At 42.9% G+C, this 27,156-nt stretch overlaps 1 protein-coding gene across 3 annotated transcripts in view; it reads right to left on the minus strand.

Moving 5' to 3' along the window:
- Nucleotides 1–4,017: 4,017 nt before the first annotated feature.
- The window catches only part of LOC126237059 (aurora kinase A-A-like), a 152,638-nt gene continuing 129,499 nt past the window's right edge, over nucleotides 4,018–27,156 (minus strand). For all 3 annotated transcript variants that reach the window (XM_049946843.1, XM_049946844.1, XM_049946842.1), the window contains one exon: nucleotides 4,018–5,646. In XM_049946843.1, coding sequence (XP_049802800.1) covers nucleotides 5,313–5,646 — 334 coding nt within the window. In that variant the 3' untranslated portion in view covers nucleotides 4,018–5,312. The remainder of the gene's footprint in view (nucleotides 5,647–27,156) is intronic.

Consider the following 27,156-nt stretch of genomic DNA (forward strand, 5'->3'; position numbering starts at 1 on the left):
ATGCTGCTCCCACAACATACAGGATGGTTGAAATAAGACAGAGTCAGAGTTTCTTATTGACAAAAATGTGGAGGACATCACGCCATATGGAAACTGTAAGAGTCTGCGTCATTGTGGAGCTTTTCCAGTCAGCTGTCCAAAGGTGAAGATCTCTACTTTTAATCTCATCTTCCACAGTGACAGGGTAAAAGATGTCTCAATGTTCCGTATTTCGAAGAGACCCTGAGCATTGATTCCTCATATTGGAGCTGCATATTGCACCCGGGTATACGATCGATGTTTTGGTGTCTTAGTTGGAAGTCATCCTGACCTCCAAATCTTTGCATACTGTGCCATTCATTTTTATGACTTACAGTGCATAACTACATGCAGAACAAGGAGGTATTCTGCAGAGCTCAAACCCATAGAGCATGGATAGTATGCGCCATCAGTTGTCAATCCTACCAATAGAGGAACGGAATGGTTTTAATACACCTAGGCAAGCATGTAAATACCCTCATTCCTCCACATTTTTTTGTCATATTTTCATCAATTTTATATGTTTTCCATCAAGTTTCGTAATTTTACCAGGTTTTCCGTAATTTCAATGCATTTTACTCAATTACTCAAGGTCGAAACCACCACTCTTGAAAAGTTGTCATGTCAACCAAAAGTCTCATTGTGTCAATCTTGTGATGCTATCAGCCAATGGTGTTGTAGAATCGTTCTCAATTTCTGTATCATCGCTAAACCACTCCCTCCATCACTTTACGAGGGTCATATACATGTGGACATATCATGAACCCCATTACACAGCCTACATCGCATGACACGAATACTGTTTCTTTCTGTAAGAAACAGCTATTATCAGAGAGGAGGTGCAAAACTACATTCCTAAACCGAAACACTTTATAAATTCGGTAAGATTTTATGACGATTTGCCATCTCCCCCCCCCTCCCCCGCCCCCCTTTATGTGGATGGAGTCACAAAGCATTCTCGCGTTTGTGGGATAAAGTTGGACATACAGAGCTCTAGCACTCATCCCTCTATTTCGAAAAGAGCTCCCCCTTCATTGAACCTATAGGCTAAGGGCCCTGATCAAAACTCTGTATGGCATCTCTCTGCGTATCTTGTAACTCTTCCTCTGTCTTTAACCAACACTCTCTGCAACACTGCCACCAGGAGCAGGAGGGTACTATACGCACTACATTCAACATCTCGTTAAGGAACAGAATGAGCTGTGTTAATGTAACTGATACACTAAGATATTTTGCTTTTGCAAAGAGTATGACACCCTCCGAAATTCTACTGACTGGCGCTAACTTTATGAACCGGTTTTGTCATTCCAATACTGTAACGGACATTCTGTAAAGACTGTTCTGTAGCAATATCATTCACACATTCAAGTTCGCACAATCTCTCTAGGTGCTTGCATGCTGAGGAGTTTAGCACTCCTTATTGGCGTTTAGTAGATAAAAGCCAGATACATTTGACAATTAAGAAGAAGAAGAAAAGTTTCAGTTATGCATGACGGAGCTCCAGATGGAAAGAGTTTAAAACATTTCATGTAAATCCCTTGCGCTACCAATTCTGTAGAATTGTTGTAGTGTCTGGATTCCACCAAGAAGGTGCTGGGAAGAGAGAAATGATCGTATAACATAAATACAGGCACATAACAGCACTGTTTGATGGATGAAATTACCCACCATGCTGCACTAACTCTGTGAACAGAACAAAATGTTCAAATGTGTGTGAAATCTTATGGGACTTAACTGCTAAGGTCATCAGTCCCTAGGCTTGCACACTACTTAACCTAAATTATCCCAAGGACAAACACACACACCCATGCCCGAGGGAGGACTCGAACCTCCGCCGGGACCAGCCGCACAGTCCACGACTGCAGCGCCTTAAAGACGTGAACAGAACACGCTCTCTTCCACACACACACAACATTTCTCAAGCAAAAGTATACACAGGGATTGCAGTACCTCACAAGCCCCAGTCACTATCTTAGAATCACTGCAGTTATGAAACTGAAGACTCAAATTACGTCCAAGATGTGGCACAGAAATGGAGTACTTCACATATATCTTCATTCATCTAGAGGAGGGTGTTGAAATAGGTTTTCCATCGATGAATGTGATTCATCACAGTAGACTGTAGTATGGAGAGGTTTGCTGTTAATAATTACAGGAAGATAGCTCCCTAAATCACGCAAAGAACACGCAGTTGTTATGAGTCGATCACAAGTTATACCACCACACAACTGAATGCACCCCGAGAGAACAACGGGGAAAAATGGTTAAATGCGTAATAAAGGACATGCAGCAGCATCTCCCTCTCTCTCTCTCTCTCTCTCTCTCTAGAATGCATCATCAGTCTACCATTAAATCATACCTCGGTACATCCTCTCAAACGATTACCCGATCTACTTTCTATCATCCTTTAATGCAGGTCCATGTCAACTTACAGGCAGATGGTTCTGTTTTCCAGGAAAACATCAAAGACAGCAGTCTACATGAATGTGTCACTATTACTTCGATAGACATAAAGCAGAATGTTGTTAAAAACCATGCAACAACTGTTTTAAGGTATTTGTTAGCTGCCACCGCATGGTCGTGATTGGTGGAGAGTGCAGAGAAGTGCATTGCAAATACTGTTTGTTACGGTTTAAAACACCTAAATAGTCTTGCATAGGGTCAAACACGCGTTCTGTTCTGTAGCTGTTGCAGTCCATCAGCTGGTAATACAACTCTCTTTAGCTAAGGACACTTTACAAAAATCTATAAGGTGTTGTTGATAACCTGTGCTTATGATGTGACATATATAAATTTATTGTTCTACATTTAGTGATCACTCACATTAACATTCTGTTCCAGCTGTCTTATCGGTGTCGATGAAAAATTACTGTAATTTGGTCCCAGGTGCTTCCATGTCAACTTTTTCTCGTATTCCTCTTGATGTCACATACTCGTTTCCATGAACAAGCATTTTCCTGCACCAAGCATAACCTCATTCCCCTCAATTTCCCCGCACACTGGCGCATTTTGTTTCAATTTATACGTATTTTCCGTCAATTTTCGAAATTTTATCGATTTAATGTCACTTCTGCCCATTCAATCATGACATCACGTCCCGCCATATTTTCTTAAGTTGCTTGTAAAGGTAGTACAGTTATGAACGAACACCTAGAGTGAATGCACTATTTCTCTACGTGTGTGTGCCTGTATCTGTTTCATGTGGGGGGTTCCCATGGCAAAAGGTAGGTTTGAGATAGAATGATAGATCTCGTAGGTGGATCCACCACGTGTTACATCAGCAATAGGTGCCAAGGGTGGATCCACCATATATTATAGCCAGGGATAGGGTTCGAAGGTAGATCTGCTATGCATTGTGGGCGGGAATTGGGTTCGGTCGTGGATCCACCAAGGATGCTGGATCCAGCACACGTTATGGCTGGGATATGGTTCAAAGATGGATCCACCATGGATTCCAGCTGGGATGCGTTTCAAAAGCGAGTCCACTCGTCATATGTCGGGGGCAGTGTCTGAAGGTGGATTCCCCAGTGGTAGATTTGCAGTAAGGTCTGGGGACCACCACGTGAAACCAATAGGGGTGCGCGCGCGCGCACACACACACACACACACACACACACACACACACACACACACACATCCATACATACAGAAGGAGGGGGGGGGGGGGGGAGGACGGAGAGAGGGAGGGATGGGGGGCTTTCTCAGAAGGACAGATTATGCACAGAGGGTTATAAATCAGTCTTCAGGGGTCACAAACCACTGAGCAGAAATGTGTGTTAAGGTTATAAATCAATCACCTGTCACAATTTCATTAATTTGCACATCAATTTCAAATCAAAAGTATGCTCGCACCCCTGTTACCCTACTACTGGTACTTCTTATACCCTCAGCGATTTTTTCCAGACAATAAGTGTTATGTGTATCAAGTTTGGTTAAAATGGGTCCAGTGGTTTAGGAGATACAGAAATATATAGAGAGATTTTTCCTTAAATAGGCTGCTTCTAATTGTATAATTTAAGTTTTTATTCGGGTTCCATCACCAGACACTGTGATATACCAACGCCCTAAGTAAAGTAAAGAAATCCTGTCCAATGAGACCATATGGATTCATCCAATATTTCCCTCCAAAAACCAAAACAAATTTAAATATTTTTACAAATATACATTAAGCCAGTCATTTTGTGTGCGAATATGCGAAAACACATTTTTTTTTTTTACAAATTAATAAAATTTGGGCTGGAAAGGGTAAAACTGGTCAAAACAGAGGCAACATTATCTCTGATCATATGTAAACTGCTAATGAAGTTCAGAAAAAGTTGCTGGCAATCATAAGGGCGATGTGAAAACAGTAAGGCCAGCATTAGCGTAACTGGACAACTTGTATGAGCAGCACAGAAACGAAGAGTCGGAGTATGATCCAGGGCAGTCAGGATATGACGAGAGAAATACTGGTGCCTGAACACATAACAGAGTATTTAATGAGCAGCAGCAGAATCGATAATAAGACAGAGGTTACGACATCTACATCTACACACATATTCCGCAAGCCACTGTACGGTGCAGGGTACCTTTTTCCATCACTAGTCATTTCCTTTCCTGCTTCAGTCGCAAATAGACCGAGGTAAAAATGGCTGTCTGTATTTATCCGTATGAGCCCAAATTTTTCTTATCTTGTCTTTGTGGTCCATACGCGAAATGTACATTGGTGACAGTAGTATCATTCTGCAGTCAGCTTTAAATGCCTATTCTCTAAATTTCTTCAGCAGTGTCTCGCAAAAAGAACATGGTCTTCTCTCCAGGCACTTCCATTTGTGTTCACAATTAAGAGTCTTGTACTGCAAGGAAGCAAGTGAGAGGATGTAGTTATGGGTATTCTTTCTACAACACAAATGCACTCATGGGTTAGTACCGTTCTTTGTTGATATGAACTATAACATTACTTAATTTGAATAGGATCCATGTGTTGTGGTACAAGCTCATCAATAATAGTTCTCCTGCAGACTGATGTAAAGTACAGTTCTTGTTGAGGTAAAATAGTCTCACTATAGTCACCAATCTGCTCGCTATGCACTGTTGTAAACTGTGACGAAGTAAGCTTCTTTGCGAGTAAACTGACAGACGCAAAATTGGTACTCTCTCGTGATAGGCGCGCCTGATCCAGCCAGCGATTGCTAATCGATCTTCGCGCTTCGTCTTTGCCGACCGGTGTGCTGCCGACAGCTTAGGCCAGCACATCCCCCACCCCCACCCCTCCACCCAAAGGCCGCACCGTTGTCGTGTAGGGAGGATGCGAACTACAATGGGGTGGGAGGGGGTGGCGGGAAGCTGGACGTAGAAATGAGCTGGAAGCCGCGACTGTGGAGAACAGCGTACTCCCGTTCGTACCCCGCTATGCGGCTTGCGAGGCAACAGGAACATCCTCCAGAAAATTGCTGTCTGGGCACACGTCCAGGCCTGAGGAGGTGTCCTGGGACGACGCCGGCGACGGCGACGACGGGCCCACATCCAACGGGTCGCCGAGCGCGGACGGCGCGGGCGAGGTTGCATCGTCCATCCGCTTCTCCTGGGGTGCCCTGGTGGTACCAGCGTGCGGCTGCAAAGGCCGTACGGTCCCGTGAGGTCCTGAATCTGGGGGAAGAAATGCAGCAGAATTACAGGGCAAATGACAAGCACGAATTTGGTTCTGGTGGCGGCGCTGCAATCCATCGGTACCTGCAACACATAAAAGAAAGAATGCGTTCCTGGATCACGCCTCTTTCCCAGCACCCATTGTTGCCATAAACCCTGGAAAGAGATAATTGCGGACCATTGGCGGCGCCGGATGCTGCGGTGGGTGTAGCAAGTGTAGCAGCATCCGATGGCTGCGGCCATGCAGAAGTTCCGCCGATGATGGTCCGTCTCGTGGGTCGGAGCGATAGAAGGCGGGAAAGAGTTGCAGCGCCTGTTCCAATGTGTGGGTGGTGCGAAGCTTGACCATGTCTTATTTAAAATTGTGTGCAAAGCTTTTTGCTTCTTCGTTCGACTGGGGGTGAAACGGAGCACTTATTAGATGATGAATGCCATTTCGTTCACAAAACTACTCAAAATCAAGTGAAATAATTGTGGTCCGCTGCCCGTTAGAAGTAATTCGTGCAAATCTATACAAAATATGGAGGACGACGCTTGAATGGTGCTACGCGATGTGGTAGAAACCCTAGGCACCGCAAATGGGAACTTGCTGAAAAGAGTTTCCCACTATGAGCCAACAAGTGTTCCAAAACGGTCCTGCGATGTCTGTATGCACTCGTTGCTATGGGAATTGAGTCTTAGGCCAAGCTCAGAATGTCTGGGGGGGAGCGGATTGGTTTTCCGCGCATGCGCGACACTGTAATGTCATCTGTTCAATATGGGCGTCTATGCCCTGCCAAGTACAGTGCCGTCGCGCAAACTGTTTAATGCAAATAACTCCCCAATGTCCTTGGTGGAGGAATCGCAACACATCCTTTTGCAACACATTGGGAATAAGCACACGCGATTGTCCTCTGTCAGATTTTACTAAGATCATACCTTGTTGTACTGTAAGGTTATGCCTACGTGCAAAATATCGGCGCAGAACTGAGTTCTGGATACTGTTCCATGAATGAGGCCATAACGTGCGAATGTAATGCAACAAAATCTTGAGATCTGGGTCTTCTTCCGTGGCTTGTGCAACTTTTCTGTAGTGCAAAGGAAAAGATTCCAGCAATTCAGAGTCCTGCGCATCTATTTGGCAACAAGATGCGGCAGATTCACCAAAATCAGAGTCTCGGTCAATCGGAAAGCGAGATAGGGCGTCTGCATTGCCATGCTTTGCCGTAGGTCCGTACACAATTTCATACTGACACTGCAAAAGCGACAAAGCAATTTTTGAGTAGTGCGTATAGGAACCGGCTTTGAAGGATGAAATAAGGGCTGCAAAGGCTTGTGATCTGTCCCTAAGAAGAAGTGCAATTTGATCACACCATACACAATAGCGAGAGCTTCTTTTTCAATTTGTGAATAATTGCTCGAGTTTGAGGTAACAACTTTGAGGCAAAAGCGATGCGTCTGTCTTGTGCACCAATCCTGTGCGGAATCACAGCGCTGATTCCGTAGGAAGAAGCGTCGACTTGCAAAATTACTGGCTTGGCAGGGTCAAAATGCACTGAACATCTGTCACTGAACAAAGCATTTTTGGGTTTCGAAATGCGTCGTGACACTCTTTGGTCCACACGAAAGTAACATTTCTGCGACGCAAACGATGCAATGGAACCGAATGTAGTATGTCATCTAGTCTAGCACTGACTGCAGTTCACACACATTGCGAGGAACAGGCAAGACACGGTTTGCAAGCAAATGAGATTGGAGGAGTGCACACCCTGACTGTTTATCACATGACCTAAGCACTGTAGTTCAGTTTGAAAAAAGTCATACTTTTCGAGACGCCACTTGAGTCCTGCTTCTGACAACACTCGGAATAGAGTACGCAAATTGTCGATGTGTTCTCTGGTGTACGACCTGAGACGACAATATCGTCAAGATAGGTTGAACAAAATAGCACTTTTGAAGTCAGCTGTGCAAGTAACGTTGAAAAAGGCGCGTGCGGAAGCACTGCCGAAGGGCAAACGCAAATACTTGAACAGTTCAAAGTGTGTATTTACAAAAGACACTTCCTGTGATTCTTCATCCAATGGAATTTGCAAGTAGGCATCACGCAAATCTGTCTTAGAAAATTAATGCCCTGCACCAAGCCTGTCCATGAGTTGCTCAGGGTGAGGTAACGGATAAGTGTCAACTACTGTCTGTGGGTTGATTGTAGACTTGAAGTCAACACAAAGATGAATGTGACCAGAAGGCTTCAGCAACAAAACTAGTGAACTTGCCCTCTGACTAGTTTGAATGGGAGCAATTACACCATTATCTTTCAATTCTGTGGCTATTTTGTCTCTTAAAGCAAGTGGAAGGGGCGGGCCCGGGAAAACTTAGTCTGTGCAATGTCTTTCAGTGTAACGTGCGCTACAAAGTTATTAGCTTTTCCCATCCTTCTGAAAATAGCTCAGGAAATTCTTTAAGCAAGTTAGCTAGCTACACTGTCTTTTGGTGCAAAAGCACACACTGAAAGTACATTGTCTTGGATGCTAAGTCCAAACAAATCAAAGGCATCTAAAGCGAATATGTTCTCACTTTCTCTTGATTACAACACAGTAAAATTCACAGTCCTAGTGTGAGATTTGTAAGTGGCAGGCAAGCTACACTGTCCAAGTACTGGAATTTCCTGTCTATTGTAAGCAGTGATGTGCTTGCTAGATTGAGAAAGACGTGGTGAGCCTAACTGTTCGTACGTGGCACGATTAAGCAAAGTTACTGAGGCACCTGTGTCTAACTGAAAGTTCGCATGACGGCCAGCAATTCGCAATGAGATAAATAGTTTGTTAGAATGTCGTTGCACAGCACTAGGGCGAGAAGGAGGCACAACCTTAATTTTACTTTTGTCAGAACCTGTTGTAGTTTTTTAAAATACAGCATTCACTGCATGTGCACGAGTCGGTTTTTTCTGGGAGCGTGCAAACATACTGCTTGGACATGGCCTTTTTTTTCCACACTGGTAACACGTTGCATTACGTGATGGGCAATCCTCTCTTTCATGGCGAGCGAAACATCTAGGGCAAGACTTCACTAAATTCACAGGCCTGTTTACATGTCTATGTAGATGTCCGCGCGGCTGTGTATGCACTCGTTGTTGTGTCTGCTTGGGGCGGTCGCGAACAAGGAGCGATTCGACCTGACAAATCACTTCTGATTTGGTTGACAGTCAAGTTGATTAAATAGTTAGATGCAATGCTGCAGAGCGATATAAAATGGAATGAACACATAAGTATTTTAACAGGTAAGGCGAATGGTCGACTTCGAGTTATTGAGAGAATTTTGAGGAAGTGGGGTTCTTCTTTAAAGGAGACCACATGAAGAATAGTAGTGGGACCATTCTTGAGTACTGCTCAAGTGTTTGGGATTCCCGCCAATTGGGATTAAAGGAAGACACTAAAGTAAGTCAGAGATGGGCTGTTTGATCTGTTACCTGCAGGTTCTATCAGCATCCAAGTATTACAGAGATGCTTTGTGTGTGTTGGCATAAGCTGTCGCCGGTCACTGTAGCAGAGCGGTTCTAGGTGCTTCAGTCTGGAACCGCACTGCTGCGACGGTCGCAGGTTCGAATCCTACCTAGGGCATGGATGTGTGTGATGTCTTTAGGTTAGTTAGGTTTAATTAGTTCTAAGTCTAGGGGACTGATGACCTCAGATGTTAAGTCCCATAGTGCTTAGAGCCATTTGAACCATTTGAACATAAGCTGTCACCAGCACACCAGACAGCAAAGATGAATGACAAAGATCGATTAAAAAGTGCTGGATCAAGCGCGTCTATCACAAGAGAGACACACCCACAAGCAACACGCCGCCAGCGCCCTCTCAACAGCATGTATTTAGGCCGCCGCAGCTCACCCGAGGCCAAGTGAAATTAGCACTATAAAGTATCGCAAAGGCAGACTTGGCAGTATTATGCAAGAAACAACGGAGATGGGAAGGCAAGGCATACACAGAAGACCATTACCTGGTAGTGGAACGAAAACTCCTGTCACTAGAGTAGCAAAAGCAGGAAGAATTGAACAATCTGATAGGAATTCTGAGAAGGCAAAAGCAAGTTTTCTCGACCAGGAATGATAAATATTGCTAAATGTATGGTATATGAGACAGAACATGAACTATTTTTTGCACAGCCAAGCCCAACCCAGCAGTCAAGACATAATGCAATGGAAGACGAGATTCAGGTGCTAAGAAGGTACAATATACTCGTAGAACAAGTGTTGATAGTTAAATATTGACTTGCCTCTAATGTTACAGAGAGAATTATGAAAGAGGTTGAAGGTATTGTTACCACAAACACAGTAGATGGAAGGAAGCCATATAGCTCAACTCGATTTGCATCACATGAAATTCTGCTTAATCAAACACCTGAAAGCATATTTTCGGAATTTTTAAATAACTCTCGAGCCACAGATCGAACATGGAATGAAAATGTAGAGTTGGCAATAGGAAAGTTAAGTGTGAATTTCCATCAGAGAAAGGAACTTCATGACAGGATAGTGTGGCCCATTAAACATAAGGTAGGGGTCCTTGTGATGATTAACACTCATAAGCGTCTGAGTAACGTAGAAAATGTGATGCATAAGTTTCATTATGAGTGCAAGGACCCAGACAATATTATAAGCATTGAGGGTCCGAATAATATCGAACTGGAATATGTGCAGTCTGGTAAATGTGAGGCAAACATCAAGCTGTGAAAAAGCATAGTGACTAATTTTCATTAATTCTAGATGCCATTTAGAGTGATGCAAAACTGTAGTTTATATAAATTTTTGGAACTTTCGTTTTTTCTTGTGCACTGCTATTTTCTGAACAGGATACAAGAGTATATTAACATTTTTACATGACCACTGCAGTGATATGTTTGTTGTTGATATATGTGAGATGAAGCAACTTAAGTAACGTTTTGTGCAGTTCGGCTTCTGCCTACACTGTGTGTGTATACACACAGTATGAGTGACATAGGAACTTGTTTTTAGGGAGTCAGATGGCTGTACATAATTTTTCGTAATATTCTTGTACTTGACATGTCATTTCTCTGACATAATGAAAAATTATTATTGCATTTTCGTATAAAGATGAAAATGTGTGGTGTGCACAGGTTGCTTGACTATTTTCTTATGCTAAAGAACTTTATTTTTTTCTTGTTTATCTCAGTTAATACACTATTAGGGCAACTACATCTAGGTAAAAACACTGGACTCGCATTCGGGAGGACGACGGTTCAATCCCGTCTCCAGCCATCCTGATTTAGGTTTTCCGTGATTTCCCTAAATCGCTTCAGGCAAATGCCGGGATGGTTCCTTTGAAAGGGCACGGCCGATTTCCTTACCAATCCTTCCCTAACCCGAGCATGAGCTCCGTCTCTAATGACCTCGTTGTCGACTGGACGTTAAACACTAACCACCACCACCACATCTAGGTAAAAGCTTATAGTGATGTGGAGGCTGGGAATAGACCTACATTGATAGTGCATTATCAAGACTTCTTCGCGTATGCCATGGAGAGAGGGCGATATCCCAGATCACGTAAGAAACAGATTGCCCGATCGCTTGGTCTAGCAGGCAACCCTTGTCAGGGAACGGCCACCAGGCGGCAATAGCGTCGCACCCTTACTTGTGGAATCAACCACTAGATGGCACTCCGTTTTGTGAAATATGTGGCAACATCGGCCGAACGCGTGCAGCTTTCCACTATTTGGCGTCTGTGAAGTACAGCTGTTTCTGACATACCAGTGGTAGTGGATCGAGTCGTCATGCCGAGGACCTGCGAGTATATCAACTGTGGAAGGAGCAGACGAACAAATCCTGAATTAAAAATGTTCAGATTTCCCATCAAAGATAAAGAAAGGTTATGCGAGTGGATTTTAAATTCAGGTAAATCAATAAATTAGTTATGAGTAAGAATTAATGAAGAGCCCTAAGCATTCGATCCTATATACATTTTGTCGATCTTATATTCTGATATAACGTGGCAGCCCTTCCTGTACAAGAATCATATCATATAATTTTTAAATTAAATCTTTGCTTCGATTTGGACTTTTTTAAATGTTCAAAGACAAGTGTAGTAGAACTGTCTCAAAACTGAAAATTATAAAAAATATGTAGTTTATTCATATTGTATTTCAGTACCAAATAAAGATTCTCCGTTAGGTTGCACAAATAAGTTCCGTTGCCTTTCCTTGATCACTCTACCACGTTTAACTAGAAAGAAGTAATGTGTTAAATCTGAGCAAAAGAGTACTGCATGTGACAATAGTAGATGTGCTGACTGCAGTTAAGATGTTTATCATCACAGAATTTTTTTTTACTCACGATATTTAAAGTTTCACAATATTTATTTTTTTCGAAGATATCGTTGTTAAGTGCGTACATGAAATTATATTCGTTTACAACTAACAGTAAGCAAATGCAAAATGTGGTTATACTTATGATCGCTTACAGAAATACTTAGAAAGGAAGCAAAATCTGTTTCTTAAACTTATTTACAGTCTCAATGTGAAAAATATCTTGTAGTTATAACTCACCTAATCCCTATACATACTTCATGCAAAATAAATAATTATGTCGGTAATGTCAGGACGCGAAACCCACTGCTCAGTGCAGTATTTGTCAGTAAATTAACGGATTATATTTCAAAGACGTTGAGGTTTTGAAAACTTTCTAGTGTTAACCTGTACGTGGAGATCTTTTTTACCAACATAATCCGTATCAGAAGAGCTGTATAACAAAGTGGAAATAGACGGCATGGAAGGCGAGTGTAAAACCTATGCGACTGCAATACAATCTGCATTTAAACAGTAACTCACGAGAAATATTTGTGTGTTACTTTTCATTTATTTAACTTCGCATATGATTGTGAGAAGTATCCCTATAGTAGAAATAAACTTGGTTTGTAGAATTACAGGAGCTAATCTACATTCTTCGATTGAAAACTCGGGAAAAACCATAGCCGATCATGGTCTACAGTCAGCTATGTGACGAATGCATTTCGCGCGCAACGATCTAGCCGAACACAAATCAGCGTCATTCACGTCACCGAAGATACAGCGTTGCCAATTCCGCGACATGGACAGGTCAGTTAGCATTGTAGCGTCGCCTGAGACATCTGTTGACCGACGGGAAAACTATTTTTACGGTTGCCTGTTCCGCCGTAAGGACGGTCAATCTGTTTCTTACGTGATCTGGGGCGATATGATGAGTGGCGACTGCTGAATGCTGCAGCAGCGGCAGCGGCTTCTTAGACTGAACCTACAAACAGGCGGCGCCACTATATACCAGCCCCGTCACACTTGTCCATGTAAATGAACCCCCAATAGTGTAGCGCTGTGAGCAGCATAAATTTGCATACACGAACGACCAAGAGATGGCGTGCTAGTCTCATTTTACACACACACACGTGTGTGTGTGTGTGTGTGTGTGTGTGTGTGTGTGTGTGTGTGTGTGTGAAGTACCAACAGCGGAATGTAACACGACTGCTTGCTGTGTATTATTTATGTAACCATTCATTTGTTAGGTAATGACTGATTTGTTCCCTCACTTCTCTTGTCTTAAATTTCATTGCACTTATATCATGCTGTTGCAAACGGCCTTGCCGCAGTGGTAACACAGGTTCCCGTCAGATCACCGAAGTTAAGCGCTAACGGACTGGGTGACCATCCGGTCTGCCGAGCGTTGTTGGCAAGCGGGGTGTACTTAGCCCTTATGACGCAAACTGAGGTCCCGAGTTCGAGTCTCGGTCGGGCACACAGTTTTAATCTGCCAGGAAGTTTTCTATCAGCGCACACTCCGCTGCAGAGTGAAAATCTCATTCTGGATTGAGGAGCTACTTGATTGAGAAGTAACGGCTTCGGTCTCGGAAACTGACAACGGCCGGGAGAGCGTGTGCTGACCACATGACCCTCCATATCCGCATCCAGTGACGCCTACGAGCTGAGGATGACACGGCGGCCGGTCAGTACCCTTTGGCCTTCATGGCCTGTTCGGGAGGAGTTCAGTTTTTAGTTTATGTCATGCTGTTAACATGGAAATTGATAAATAATGGGATTACACTTCTTATGATGGACTGTACTGTAGGTATACTCATATTTGTTTATGGATTCTACCGACAAAAATGCATTTTTCTTGCTTAATTTTCGTGGTATGCCAAAGTGATCATTCGTGGGTACCAGGTACGCAATCCACCCATTACCAGATAGACTGAGTGTTCTGTTTTCCGCAGATCTCTTCTAGAATTCGGAAACATTTCAGTACAGGAGGAATGTAAATGTACTGTACTATCGCTACCCACCTGATAATCGACAGGAGTCTCTCGAGAGTGCGGAGTGAGACTGTGTAACGTTCCCTGGCAGCACACACACTGTTAATAAAATGAAATGACATTTAATTGTACTATGTACGCTATGAAGCAATTCGTATGTACTGTAATTGTTTAACAAAAAATATTATTTAATTTTGTATAAAGGACATTCGTTATTATTGTAATATTTTCTGTAATAATATTCTCGATGTATTTATGATTGTAATATTTCTATACTCATAATGTAATTACGAAATATGTTAATATCTGCGATAAGAAAAATGTAAAATACAGCCACAGAGAGGAGTAATGTTGTAAGATTGCAAAGACACATTAACGGTCGGCAGTGGTATAAATAGGAATACATAATGTGCATTCTTTGTCGTCTTCCTCGAGAGCTGAGAGAGAGAGGAACCTGTGACGTAGCATTTTATGAATGAGTAGACTTCTTTTGTCTATATCTATCTTTAGCCGCCATTAGAGGAGAAATTACAAAGTAATGTAAGTTGAATTATTGTGGTGCTCTAAATACATTATAATTTATCAAAATTGTGTATTACTAATGTAAATTAGCTTGCCCATGTCATCTATAATATTTCTCTAAAGAATTTTCAGCATTTTTAGCAATTATCGTTGGTGTTGCTGGGCTGTGCCGCGACCGAACGATTTGCAGCGGCGGCACATTTAAAAAATTGTTCCGCTAAGAACAATTAACCAAACCCGTAAATCGGGAGCAGATAAAATCAGCAGTGAATTACGAAAATATTTTTCTTTTACAGCGATCCTGAGACTGACGGAATTTACTACTGGTTTCACATTTGTGCATTCATAGGCGGATAATTAACGTTGAAGTTGTTCACCTGTTGGTTCTTTCAATTTCTAAAGCAAATAACTTAAACGTATAGTGAAGTGTATTTTATCAATGATAATTAAACGTTCAGGTCGGCTTGGCAATATTTAACCATTTTCTGCTAACAGAGACAGTCTTGTGTTCCAGAGCTAACGCCGGGAAAGAATTCAGTAACTATTTAAAAAACCACTGCATTTAGAAAATGTGTGCCAAGGCCGAAATACGTAAAAAATTTAATTTATACAATTTTCAACTAAATGTTCTTAATCAGTTAATATGAATTTATCAGCATGAGAGGGTTGACTAAGGTTCACGTAATTTTAAATGTGCTTAATTCTGTCTAAATGAATTTTTATTACCACAGGTAAATAAGGGGTTCTACAACAAAGTTCGTACTGAAAGAGCAAATAACAAAAACAATTTAAAGTAACATTTCTCCTCTATATATATATAATTTCATTAAATTGGCGCCCAACAACGTGGGGCCCGAATAAGCAGTGGCCACAAAATACCCATAAGATAACTAGGGAATTATTGTAGTCGAACTTTGTTAGAGAACAATTAATAATTTTTTCATGTATTGTATGTATTGCCTAACCAATATTGTGTGGTAATACTTGTATATGTTTTTTGCATGGGAACACTATATACCCATAGGCAAGCTGAAGAAGAGAGCTCATTATATCAAAAAATTAATTACCTACCACAATACCAGAGGGCAGCTGCACCCAAGATACACTCCTGGAAATGGAAAAAAGAACACATTGACACCGGTGTGTCAGACCCACCATACTTGCTCCGGACACTGCGAGAGGGCTGTACAAGCAATGATCACACGCACGGCACAGCGGACACACCAGGAACCGCGGTGTTGGCCGTCGAATGGCGCTAGCTGCGCAGCATTTGTGCACCGCCGCCGTCAGTGTCAGCCAGTTTGCCGTGGCATACGGAGCTCCATCGCAGTCTTTAACACTGGTAGCATGCCGCGACAGCGTGGACGTGAACCGTATGTGCAGTTGACGGACTTTGAGCGAGGGCGTATAGTGGGCATGCGGGAGGCCGGGTGGACGTACCGCCGAATTGCTCAACACGTGGGGCGTGAGGTCTCCACAGTACATCGATGTTGTCGCCAGTGGTCGGCGGAAGGTGCACGTGCCCGTCGACCTGGGACCGGACCGCAGCGACGCACGGATGCACGCCAAGACCGTAGGATCCTACGCAGTGCCGTAGGGGACCGCACCGCCACTTCCCAGCAAATTAGGGACACTGTTGCTCCTGGGGTATCGGCGAGGACCATTCGCAACCGTCTCCATGAAGCTGGGCTACGGTCCCGCACACCGTTAGGCCGTCTTCCGCTCACGCCCCAACATCGTGCAGCCCGCCTCCAGCGGTGTCGCGACAGGCGTGAATGGAGGGACGAATGGAGACGTGTCGTCTTCAGCGATGAGAGTCGCTTCTGCCTTGGTGCCAATGATGGTCGTATGCGTGTTTGGCGCCGTGCAGGTGAGCGCCACAATCAGGACTGCATACGACCGAGGCACACAGGGCCAACACCCGGCATCATGGTGTGGGGAGCGATCTCCTACACTGGCCGTACACCACTGGTGATCGTCGAGGGGACACTGAATAGTGCACGGTACATCCAAACCGTCATCGAACCCATCGTTCTACCATTCCTAGACCGGCAAGGGAACTTGCTGTTCCAACAGGACAATGCACGTCCGCATGTATCCCGTGCCACCCAACGTGCTCTAGAAGGTGTACGTCAACTACCCTGGCCAGCAAGATCTCCGGATCTGTCCCCCATTGAGCATGTTTGGGACTGGATGAAGCGTCGTCTCACGCGGTCTGCACGTCCAGCACGAACGCTGGTCCAACTGAGGCGCCAGGTGGAAATGGCATGGCACGCCGTTCCACAGGACTACATCCAGCATCTCTACGATCGTCTCCATGGGAGAATAGCAGCCTGCATTGCTGCGAAAGGTGCATGCCGACATTGTGCATGCTCTGTTGCCTGTGTCTATGTGCCTGTGGTTCTGTCAGTGTGATCATGTGATGTATCTGACCCCAGGAATGTGTCAATAAAGTTTCCCCTTCCTGGGACAATGAATTCACGGTGTTCTTATTTCAATTTCCAGGAGTGTAGATCACCAAAAGGTAAAGCTACAGTGTAGTTGTCCTGTGGGTAGTAAAGTAGCCTCAGTGCGGTGTTCTCGGATCATTACTGGTGTGCTTGTTGTTAGTGTTCCTTTCTTAAAATAACAGGTCATTTGAGTAGTTAGTCATCGTAGTATATAATAAGTGTGTTTCAACAAATGACCATTTCTTGTGTGACTATGTCAGTGAAACCTGAGTGTTAGGATATTTAATTCAGATTTTGTTTCTTTTGTTGACTATGGTTAGATTTAGTAGTCAGAAAAATATAAACATGGATATTGAACAACAGTTAACAAGCAGTGATACCGAGTTAGAAAGTGAGGCACAAAATAATGTTAGTGGCGTAGTTCAGGAAGTACAATGTGAGAATCTGGGGGCAGAAAGGCAAGAAATGTTGCCACTTCAGCCAGTGATTCAGTTGAAAGTAGAAATACTGTGCCACCCACAAGCACTAGACACGAATCAGAGAGTGGTGAGGTGTCAGAAGTGCAATCATTAAGGGTTATGTTCGAGCGCATGCTCAATTTCCAAGCTGAATTTGCACGTATGCAAGCAGAACGCGATAGTGAACGTGATGCTAAACAAGCAGAGCGTGATCGATGCCAGCATGAGAGAGACTTGCAGTTAATGCAATTTTTGGAAGCTATGCAAAGTGAGATTGTTAGTTTGAGACAAAACTATGAAACCATACCCAAAGCGGTGCAAGAACTGAGCGAAAGAGTAGATAATATCCAGGTGGCTAACGCCAGTATCGTAGATGAAATTGGTTTACTGGCTAACAGGATGGAAAAATTAGAAATTGACACAAGTCAAGCAATAGAGCAGAAAATGTCCGAACAGGCGAACAAAATTGAAAAGAACTTTGCAAAAAAAAATAGACGAGAAGGCGCTCGCCGCGATTGAGGCCAAGGACTTGGACTCGAGTGCGGAAGTGCAGGACCTAAAAAGGGCGGTGCACACTGATATTCCGCTGTAGCAGCGGAATGTCGCCCGTCGTCTGGCGCAGTGGAAAACAGCTTGTTGCACGGCGACGAACAGGCGTGTGTCACGTCATCCAGGTCCAACAATGATAGGCATATAAATACAGCAGTGAAAAATTTCGACTGCGAGACAGAACAGGCAACCAGTGTTGGCGAAACAAACAATGTCACTCCAAAATAGTGATTGAAGAAAGCCTGATTAAAAACCGACAGTTTCAGATCTTTACAACGGAGAGGAAATCTGTTCACCCTGTAGTGTTTATCAAGGGATTTAGAAACATTTTGCCTAGCGTTTGGAGTCATGGTTCAAATGGCTCTGAGCACTATGGGACTTAACATCTGAGGTCATCAGTCCCCTAGAACTTAGAACTACTTAAACCTAACTAACCTAAGGACATTACACACATCCGTGCCCGAGGCAGGATTCGAACCTGCGACCGTAGCGGTCGCGCGGTTCCAAACTGAAGCGCCTAGAACCGCTCGGCCACACCGGCCGGCGTTTGGAGTCATACACAGAAAATACAGTTCGTTACGTCTTACATACAAGGAGATGCTGCATTATGGGCAACCGAAGCAGCTGACAGTTGCGACACATATGAGCAATTTGAAAAGGCATTCTTGCCCAAATATTGGTCAACATGTATTCAGGAGAGATTACGGAAAGAGGTATATAATCCAGAGCCATATTCTCCACGATTAGGCAATTTGCGAAAATATTTTGAGAAATACATTAATAAGACCCGTTACTGGGACAAGCAGATTTCATCCCGGGATTTGATCGGACTTTTGAAATCACACTTGCCGATACACGTAAATGAAAAACTTATACACGTACCGGAGAACGACATGGAACATTTCTTGTCTGTTCTGGACTCAATTGACCTGATTCAGGAGGATGTTAAGGCAGCCTCTGAACAGGCTAGAAGTAACGGAAACGGTTACAGAAATGGTCGAAATAACACGCCTCCACCAAATAATGGAAACGGCGGAGGTAACAATAGGAGACAAGAATATGTACAAAACGGGAATAGAGGTAGAGACCGGAACGGCAATAGTCCGCCGTTGAATAATGACCGGAAAAGGAGGTCCGATGACCGATATGAAACAGGCCCACCATGCAATAGTAGACGGAAAAATGCCAGGGGGCCGTGGAACACTAATACGAGGGTCGGTCAAAAAGTAATGCCTCCCATTTTTTTTCTACTTAAAGAAATTAAGTTAAGTGAAAAATTTGAATTTGGCGCCATTCCTCAAACCTTCTTCTGCAATCCACTGCAGTAGTAACTTTCTGTGTCAACAGGTGGCAGCACAGCAGAAGTTTGTAAGATGGGCGACATCGATGTTCGTTTGAGACAGCGTTGTGTGATTGAATTCTTGAATGCAGAAGGTGAAACGCCCATACGCATTCATGAAAGACTGAAGAAGGCGTATGGTGTTGTGACAGTGGATGTCAGCACTGTTAGACGATGGGTTCGTCGTTGTAAGGAAGCTGAAGGGCAAACACCGTTGACTGACGAAAAGCGGAGCGGCAGGCCGGTGAGTGCAGTGACTCCACACAACATTCAGCAAGTTGATGACATCATTCGTGGTGACCGTCGGGTGACTGCAGATGAAGTGTGTCGCATTATTTCTCTTAGTAAAGGCAGTGTGATCACGATTATTAAACAATTGGGGTACTCAAAAGTTTGTGCACGGTGGGTTCCAAGAATGTTAACCGATCAGAATAAAGAGGCAAGGAAAACAATAGCCTCCCAACACTTGCAGCGCTTCCGTTTGGAGGGAGATGAGTTTCTGAAAAAAATTGTGACTGGGGACGAAACATGGGTGCATTTTTTTGAACCCGAATCAAAGAGGCAGTCAATGGAGTGGCGTCACACAAGCTCGCCGAGGAAGAAAAAATTCAAAACTCTGCGATCGGCAGGGAAAGTTATGGCAACAGTTTTCTGGGATACAGAGGGTGTGATTCTGGTTGATTTTTTGGAGCAGGGATGCACAATAAATTCTGTTCAATACGTCACAACCCTCAAAAAACTTAAAGCACGTCTTCAGCGAGTTCGCCCAACAAAATCAATGGCAGATGTTCTTCTTTTGCATGACAATGCAAGACCACACACCAGTCGTCACACCTCTGACGAGATTGTCAAAATTGGATGGGAAGTTTTGCCTCATCCCCCATACAGCCCTGACCTGGCACCATCAGACTTCCATCTGTTCGGGCCACTAAAAGAAGCTCATCGTGGGATTCATTTTGAAGATGAGGAGGCCGTCAAAACATCCGTGCGTCAATGGCTTAGGAAGCAGCGCTGTGATTTTTACCGTGCTGGGATACATGCCCTTGTTCAAAGATGGACCAAAACTGTAGAGATGGGCGGAGATTACATTGAAAAATGACAAAATGATCCTCAATGTTGTGGTTTTCAACCTATGTAATTGCATTTAAATTTCCTGACAATTAAACGTAGAAAAAAAAATAGGAGGCATTACTTTTTGACTGACCCTCGTACCTATAACGATGCAAACCGAACTTGGCCACAGAACCAGAGGCCCGGTCCGGACCGGCAAAACAGTGAAAGATATGACAATAACCGACCGCCACCACAAAATGCGCCAATTGCGCAACCGTGGCGGCCGACGCAACACAACATACACACAGTGGAGGCCAGCGACACAGAGCAGCCACACCCATCCACCAGTAATAATCCAACAAACTAGATTCAGCCGAGATACGCTCTCCATCGTCGGTTGAGGTTTGGAGTGAGAGCAGCCCGACACAGAACAAAACATCGGAAATCTGTTCAAATGGCTCTGAGCAGCATGGGACTTTACATCTGAGGTCATCAGTCCCCTAGAACTTAGAACTACTTAAACCTAACTAACCTAAGGACATCACACACATCCATGCCCGAGGTAGGATTCGAACCTGCGACCGTAGCAGTCGCGCGGTTCCGGACTGCAGCGCCTAGAACCGCGTGGCCACCTCGGTCGGCAGAAATCTGTATCCTCAGATATAATGACGCGGTACAGATGGGACATGAATTAATAACTGAACCACCCACGTGCATAAAGGAGCACAAAGACAAAGTACAAGCGATAATAGAGATCAAAATTAACAATATTGATGTGCAAGCAATCGTAGATACAGGTGCTGTCAGTGTCATGAGTAAGGACTTATTCAGAGTACTGGGGAAAGAAAAGCGTATGCTGACTTTTCCTGTGAACAATTGCAAAGTCACTGGAGCCATCAGTGCACAGCGACAAATAATTAAACTCCAAGTGCGGGTAGAGATGTATGTAGGGGGAGAAGCCATAGCGTGCTCGTTCCTGGTAGTAAAGGGTTTAAAGGTAGCCTGCATTTTGGGGGTAGATTTTTTGAGAGAAAGGGACGCAGTAATCGACATTTCTCGGGGAAAATTAAGTTTGATGAACACGGGTAGGAGGATAGAATTGTCCATGCTCAGATCTGAAGAGGTACCTGTGCCTAATTGTAACGCTATTAACATAAAATGTAGGAATCAGTGGATACTACATTTAGAAATTCATTCTCTAGGACAAAATCTCTATTATTCAGACGTACAAGGTGATCAATTAAAAGCAAATGTGGACGCACTTGTGAACAAAGTATCACAGTCCGAAAATTTGATCTCAATGCAACAGCAGGATTTGGTACAGTTATTATCTAACTATGCAAATGTATTTTCAGAACGACCAGGAATTGTTAAGGGATATCAATCAATATCGAGGTGAAGCCTCACAAAACCTACTGTCGAGCCTCATACTCCATTCCGTGGTCCAAGAAGGAAATAGTAGCTAAAGAAATTAGAAAACTGATCGAGTGGTGAATAATAGAACCGTCTTTGTCCCCTTATAGTAGTCCTTTGGTGGCGGTGACAAAAGCAGACGGACAGGTACGGTTAGTATTAGATGCGAGAGACATAAACGAAATTATTGTACCTGTCAGGACTCATCCGGAAAACGTAGATGAGCAAATTCAAAAATTCCATGGAGTGCAATATTTGACATCTGTTGATATGAAAAGTTCATTCTGGCAAATCCTGCTCACACCCGAATCGAGGAAATATACTGCATTTATATTTGGGGGAAGGAGCTACCAATTTAGGGTACTACCTTTTGGCCTAAATGTAAGTGCAGGAGTTTTCATAACAGCCCTCGACGCGGTTTCGGGTCCGGATTTGCTGCAAAGGGTAACAGTATATGTAGACGATCTGGTGATTGCTACTGCCACCTGGGAGGAGCACGTAGAACTACTGGGTAGAGTCTTAGAAAGGTTTAAGCAAGCGGGAGTAACAGCGAATCTTGAGAAATCCAAATTTGGACGTAATCAGATTAAATTTCTAGGTCACATAATAACACCACAAGGCATCAAACCTGACAGCAAAAAACTTGATGCAATTCGTGGGTTTCCTAGCCCGAGAACTAAGAGACAACTCAAAGCGTTTATAGGTCTTGCATCTTTTTTTAGACGGTTTGTTCCAAACCAATTAATGAATAATGAGTCGTTATTAAGCCTGTTGCGTAAAAATGCGCACTGGGTGTGGACAGAAGAATGTCAACGCGCATTTGACGCTATCAAAAACGCCTTGGTGAATGCAAACATACTGCGACACCCAGACCTGACAAAAGATTTTTGCATAGCGACAGATTCGTGTTCATACGGTCTGGGCGCTTGTTTGTTTCAGTGGGACAGGAGCAACGACCCCACAACAATCAATGTAATCGGTTTTGCCAGTCGCACACTAAACAGCTGTGAGAGAGCATATTCCGCTACCGAGTTAGAGGCTCTTGCAGTGGTTTGGGCGGTAAAGAAATTCAACTATTACATCCATGGCAAAGAAATCGAAGTATTCAGTGACCACCAGGCTCTGAGCTATTTAATGTCTTACAAATTATACCATACCCGCTTGCTAAGATGGAGGTTAGCATTGCAGGAATATAAAATTAAGATTATGTACATAAAAGGACAAGATAATGTTGTAGCTGACGCCTTGTCGAGGCTCCCACTAGGGCAATCCTCAGTGTCAAACATTTTGGAACAATCGGAGGAATATCGAATACTCTTAGTACAAGATAAGGTACATAGGAGGGACTTTTTACATATGTGTAAGAATATGTCTACATTGCAGGAAACTGATCCGATTTGGCGAGATGTCATTAGCAAAATTAAAGAAGGCACCAATCTTAAAAGTGTTCAGAACTTCAAAATAGTAGATAATATTCTGTATTATAAAACAGGTGTGTCAAATGACCATGGAGTCGTGTGTATACCGCAACAGGCTATCCCAACTGTAGTGTGGCACACGTAGTGTGGGGTCACGCTGGGATAGGCAAAACAATAAGGATTTTATCCAGATACTGTTACTTTAAGGGAATAAGCCAGCAGACTCGCACCATTATCAGGACTTGCCCTCTGTGCCAAAAAGCTAAGTTTCAAAATAAATCCACAAGGTTTGAACTGCATCCTATAGTGCCTCAGCGGCCACTTCAGTTAGTATCTATAGACATAGCAGGACCCTACCCTCAAGCCAGGGGTGGATTAAAGTACATTTTAGCGGTATATGACCTTTTCTCTAAATACTTAAAAATATACTGCCTTAAATCAGCCACCGCTTGTGGAATAGTTAAATGGTTAGGGAAAGAATATTTTACACAGGTGGGTAAGCCTGAAGCGATAATATCAGATAATGCTTCCTATTTTACAGGTCATACCTGGAAGAACTATTCACATGAACAAGGTATAAAGCACATACTAATATCCCGTTTTCATCCACAAGCAAGTTTAGTAGAAAGAACATTTGGAGAGTTAAATAAATTTTTCAGGTTATACATTGCATATAAGCACACAAGATGGCCAGATCTGATACCTAAATTTTTGGAAATTCACAACGCAACCCCGCATGCCTCTACGGGGTATCCACCAACCAAGATTATAATGAATAACAATAGAGTACTGAATGAGTGGCTGGCACCTTTGCCTAAGGTCTCAGTCATTTCTGAGCCTAAGGAAGAGAGGATAAGGAAAGCAGGGTGCAACCTTACCAGGTGCGCTCAGAAAAGGAAAGAAAAATATAATCGACATGTGACGAATAATCAAAAACTTAGTGTTGGGGACTTGGTACTCTTACGCAATCATCCTAAGTCCTCGGCATCCTTGAAACAGAATAGCACGTGGCAATTGGTGTACAATGGACCTTTTAGAATAGTAAGTGTGCCACATGAGTGTAGCTATCTCTTAGCAGATCCCCAATCAGGAAGAGTACGGGGACTGTATCCGCGTAAGGATGTGAAAATATTCCTACAGTAAATGACTAATAGTCCTATGTGTTATGTGTAAAAAAGGTACACCATTCTTTTGGAAATGAATGAACATTAATGATGTGTGATCTGTAGAGATAATGTACTAGTGTAGAAGTATTTAGTTATAAGAATATGATTGACTTTCTCTTTTGTTTATGATTATTTGTGTTATGTCTTCTTTTTAATTAGTGTTAGCTTAAGCATGCTCTAAATGTCTGCACGGATAACCTGATTAGTGCAATTATTTGTAGTGTTAAATTGTGACAGAGTTCAGTCAGGAGGAACATTTTAGTAGTGATTAGTTTGTGTACTGCATAATATTCTATATGTGTGTCACACTTGAAATATTTCTTGGCACAGTCTTTTCTATTATATATATACGTATATATGTGTAGCTGTCAGATTGACAGATTCAAACCCAGAATAATATCAATAATATGAAACCCTGAGAACTTTATTTTCAACCAGTATTATCAAAGAGAGTAATGCACCCAGTAGTGACCCGAGGGCACCATGGGAGGCAAACTTATTGCAAATTTAAGTAACGCAAAGTTACGCACAAAGAAGCTTCAATTGAAGTATGTGCAGATACAATCAGTAAAAAGAGCAAGCCCGATACAGTCCAAGTCAATTTTAGCCTACAGAGACTACACTGTAGTTACGTAGGACCTTGCAAGTAAAGTGAGACATAATTTCGTAGGAGTTATTGAACAATATGACTGAATCCGGCTGGAATGCACAAATAAAATCTACTCGAACATGAATATAGATGATTTTTGAGCAAACTAATAGGAAATTTTAATATTTGTTACCATGTACGCAATTATCACACACCTTGGTAAAGAGCGAACAAAGGAGTTACGAATGTGCTGTTACAAAAAATTGCACAACGGACATTGTAACTGAAAAAAACTTAAACGAAAGTGCAGTATTGTGTGGCAGAGACAGACAGTGACTGTTAAAACTGCAGCAATACGTCACGAGGTTGTTTTGAACAAGCAATAAGAAACTGTATCATCGCCGTGTGTGCAAGTGGACAAGGAACTAGCACGACACAAACGTTGAGCCGATAACAGACGGTGGACCAAGCTAGTGTCAAACTATAACTCTTTGTGTGTCAAGGGACGCCAGGAAAGCGCGTTGACTACAGACATACATTTTGTTCTAAGGTGAAAACTTGCGTGTGACTAATGACAAGTCATGACATGGTGAAAAAATGTTGTGTGCCCATAAAACGTGTTACTGTGACAACGAAACATTGTGCAAACCAGACTAGTGAAGGCCTACTGAATAATAACTGCCAATAACTGTGTGCGTTCTTTCCCACAGCAGGAAAAATGCCTATAAGGATAGTACACTGTTTGTGAACTTGTTGCATGTTTGCTGGAGCACTGCAAGAAGCTGTCACACGGGTGAGCTGATATACAACGCGCATCCGGCTACTTCAGCCATGCAGCGGCCGCAGCAGCCCGTAGCAGACCAGAAAGCCACACGCCTCTCCGCGCCGTAGCTGTCAACACCGGGGGCGGTGACCTACACGGAGCCGACGCGCCGCGCCGAGCGCCGCTCAACAATCACTCCAAACCGCTCACCAACTACAGCATTATTGACATATTCCAAAATATTTACACAAACTGCATAACATGTCAATGAACTCGATTTTTGACAAACATTGAACACTTATTATGTATAACCGTAAATTGACGAGAGAAAATGAACACTAACAAGTGTAGGAGATGGATTTGTAACACGTAGGTAGTGGGAACATTATGAAAAGTGACGTTGTACTAAATGATTTCAAAAAAACTAAGTGATATATCCTAGGACAAGTGACCTTGCAGTATATCGCAAAAATGATAATTACGAGTTGTTAATCACACACAACAAACTTTCGTTGAACTGTATGTTACTGTGATATTATGTAACCGTTGATGACAAACTGCTAAATCAATTCAAAAGAATGACTGTTAAAAGAGACAAGATTAATCATGAACCAACTGGGATGGCTGGGCTCCGGCACAGTTTTGCCCAGGTTTCCTGTCTGCCTTCGCCCAAATGGGGGAGCCATGAACATATATAACCCTGGGACTAATTACAAGAGCCATTCCATAAAAAAAAAAAAAAAAAAAAAAAAAAAAAAAAAAAAAAAAACAGAATTGTAAAGAACGTTACTGGCACCATTGTGTCAAAGTATAGAAACTCTTTGCCAAATGCTGCCAGGGGGCAGTGTAACGTTCCCTGGCAGCACACACACTATTAATAAAATAAAATGACATTTAATTGTAATTACGAAATATGTTAATATCTGCGATAAGAAAAATGTAAAATACAGCCACAGAGGGGAGTAATGTTGTAAGATTGCAAAGACACATTAACGGTCGGCAGTGGTATAAATAGGAATACATAATGTGCATTCTTTGTCGTCTTCCTCGAGAGCTGAGAGAGAGAGGAACCTGTGACGTAGCATTTTATGAATGAGTAGACTTCTTTTGTCTATATCTATCTTTAGCCGCCATTAGAGGAGAAATTACAAAGTAATGTAAGTTGAATTATTGTGGTGCTCTAAATACATTATAATTTATCAAAATTGTGTATTACTAATGTAAATTAGCTTGCCCATGTCATCTATAATATTTCTCTAAAGAATTTTCAGCATTTTTAGCAATTATCGTTGGTGTTGCTGGGCTGTGCCGCGACCGAACGATTTGCAGCGGCGGCACATTTAAAAAATTGTTCCGCTAAGAACAATTAACCAAACCCGTAAATCGGGAGCAGATAAAATCAGCAGTGAATTACGAAAATATTTTTCTTTTACAGCGATCCTGAGACTGACGGAATTTACTACTGGTTTCACATTTGTGCATTCATAGGCGGATAATTAACGTTGAAGTTGTTCACCTGTTGG

The sequence above is a fragment of the Schistocerca nitens genome, chromosome 2, assembly GCF_023898315.1.
Source record: "Schistocerca nitens isolate TAMUIC-IGC-003100 chromosome 2, iqSchNite1.1, whole genome shotgun sequence".
Taxonomy (NCBI): domain Eukaryota; kingdom Metazoa; phylum Arthropoda; class Insecta; order Orthoptera; family Acrididae; genus Schistocerca; species Schistocerca nitens.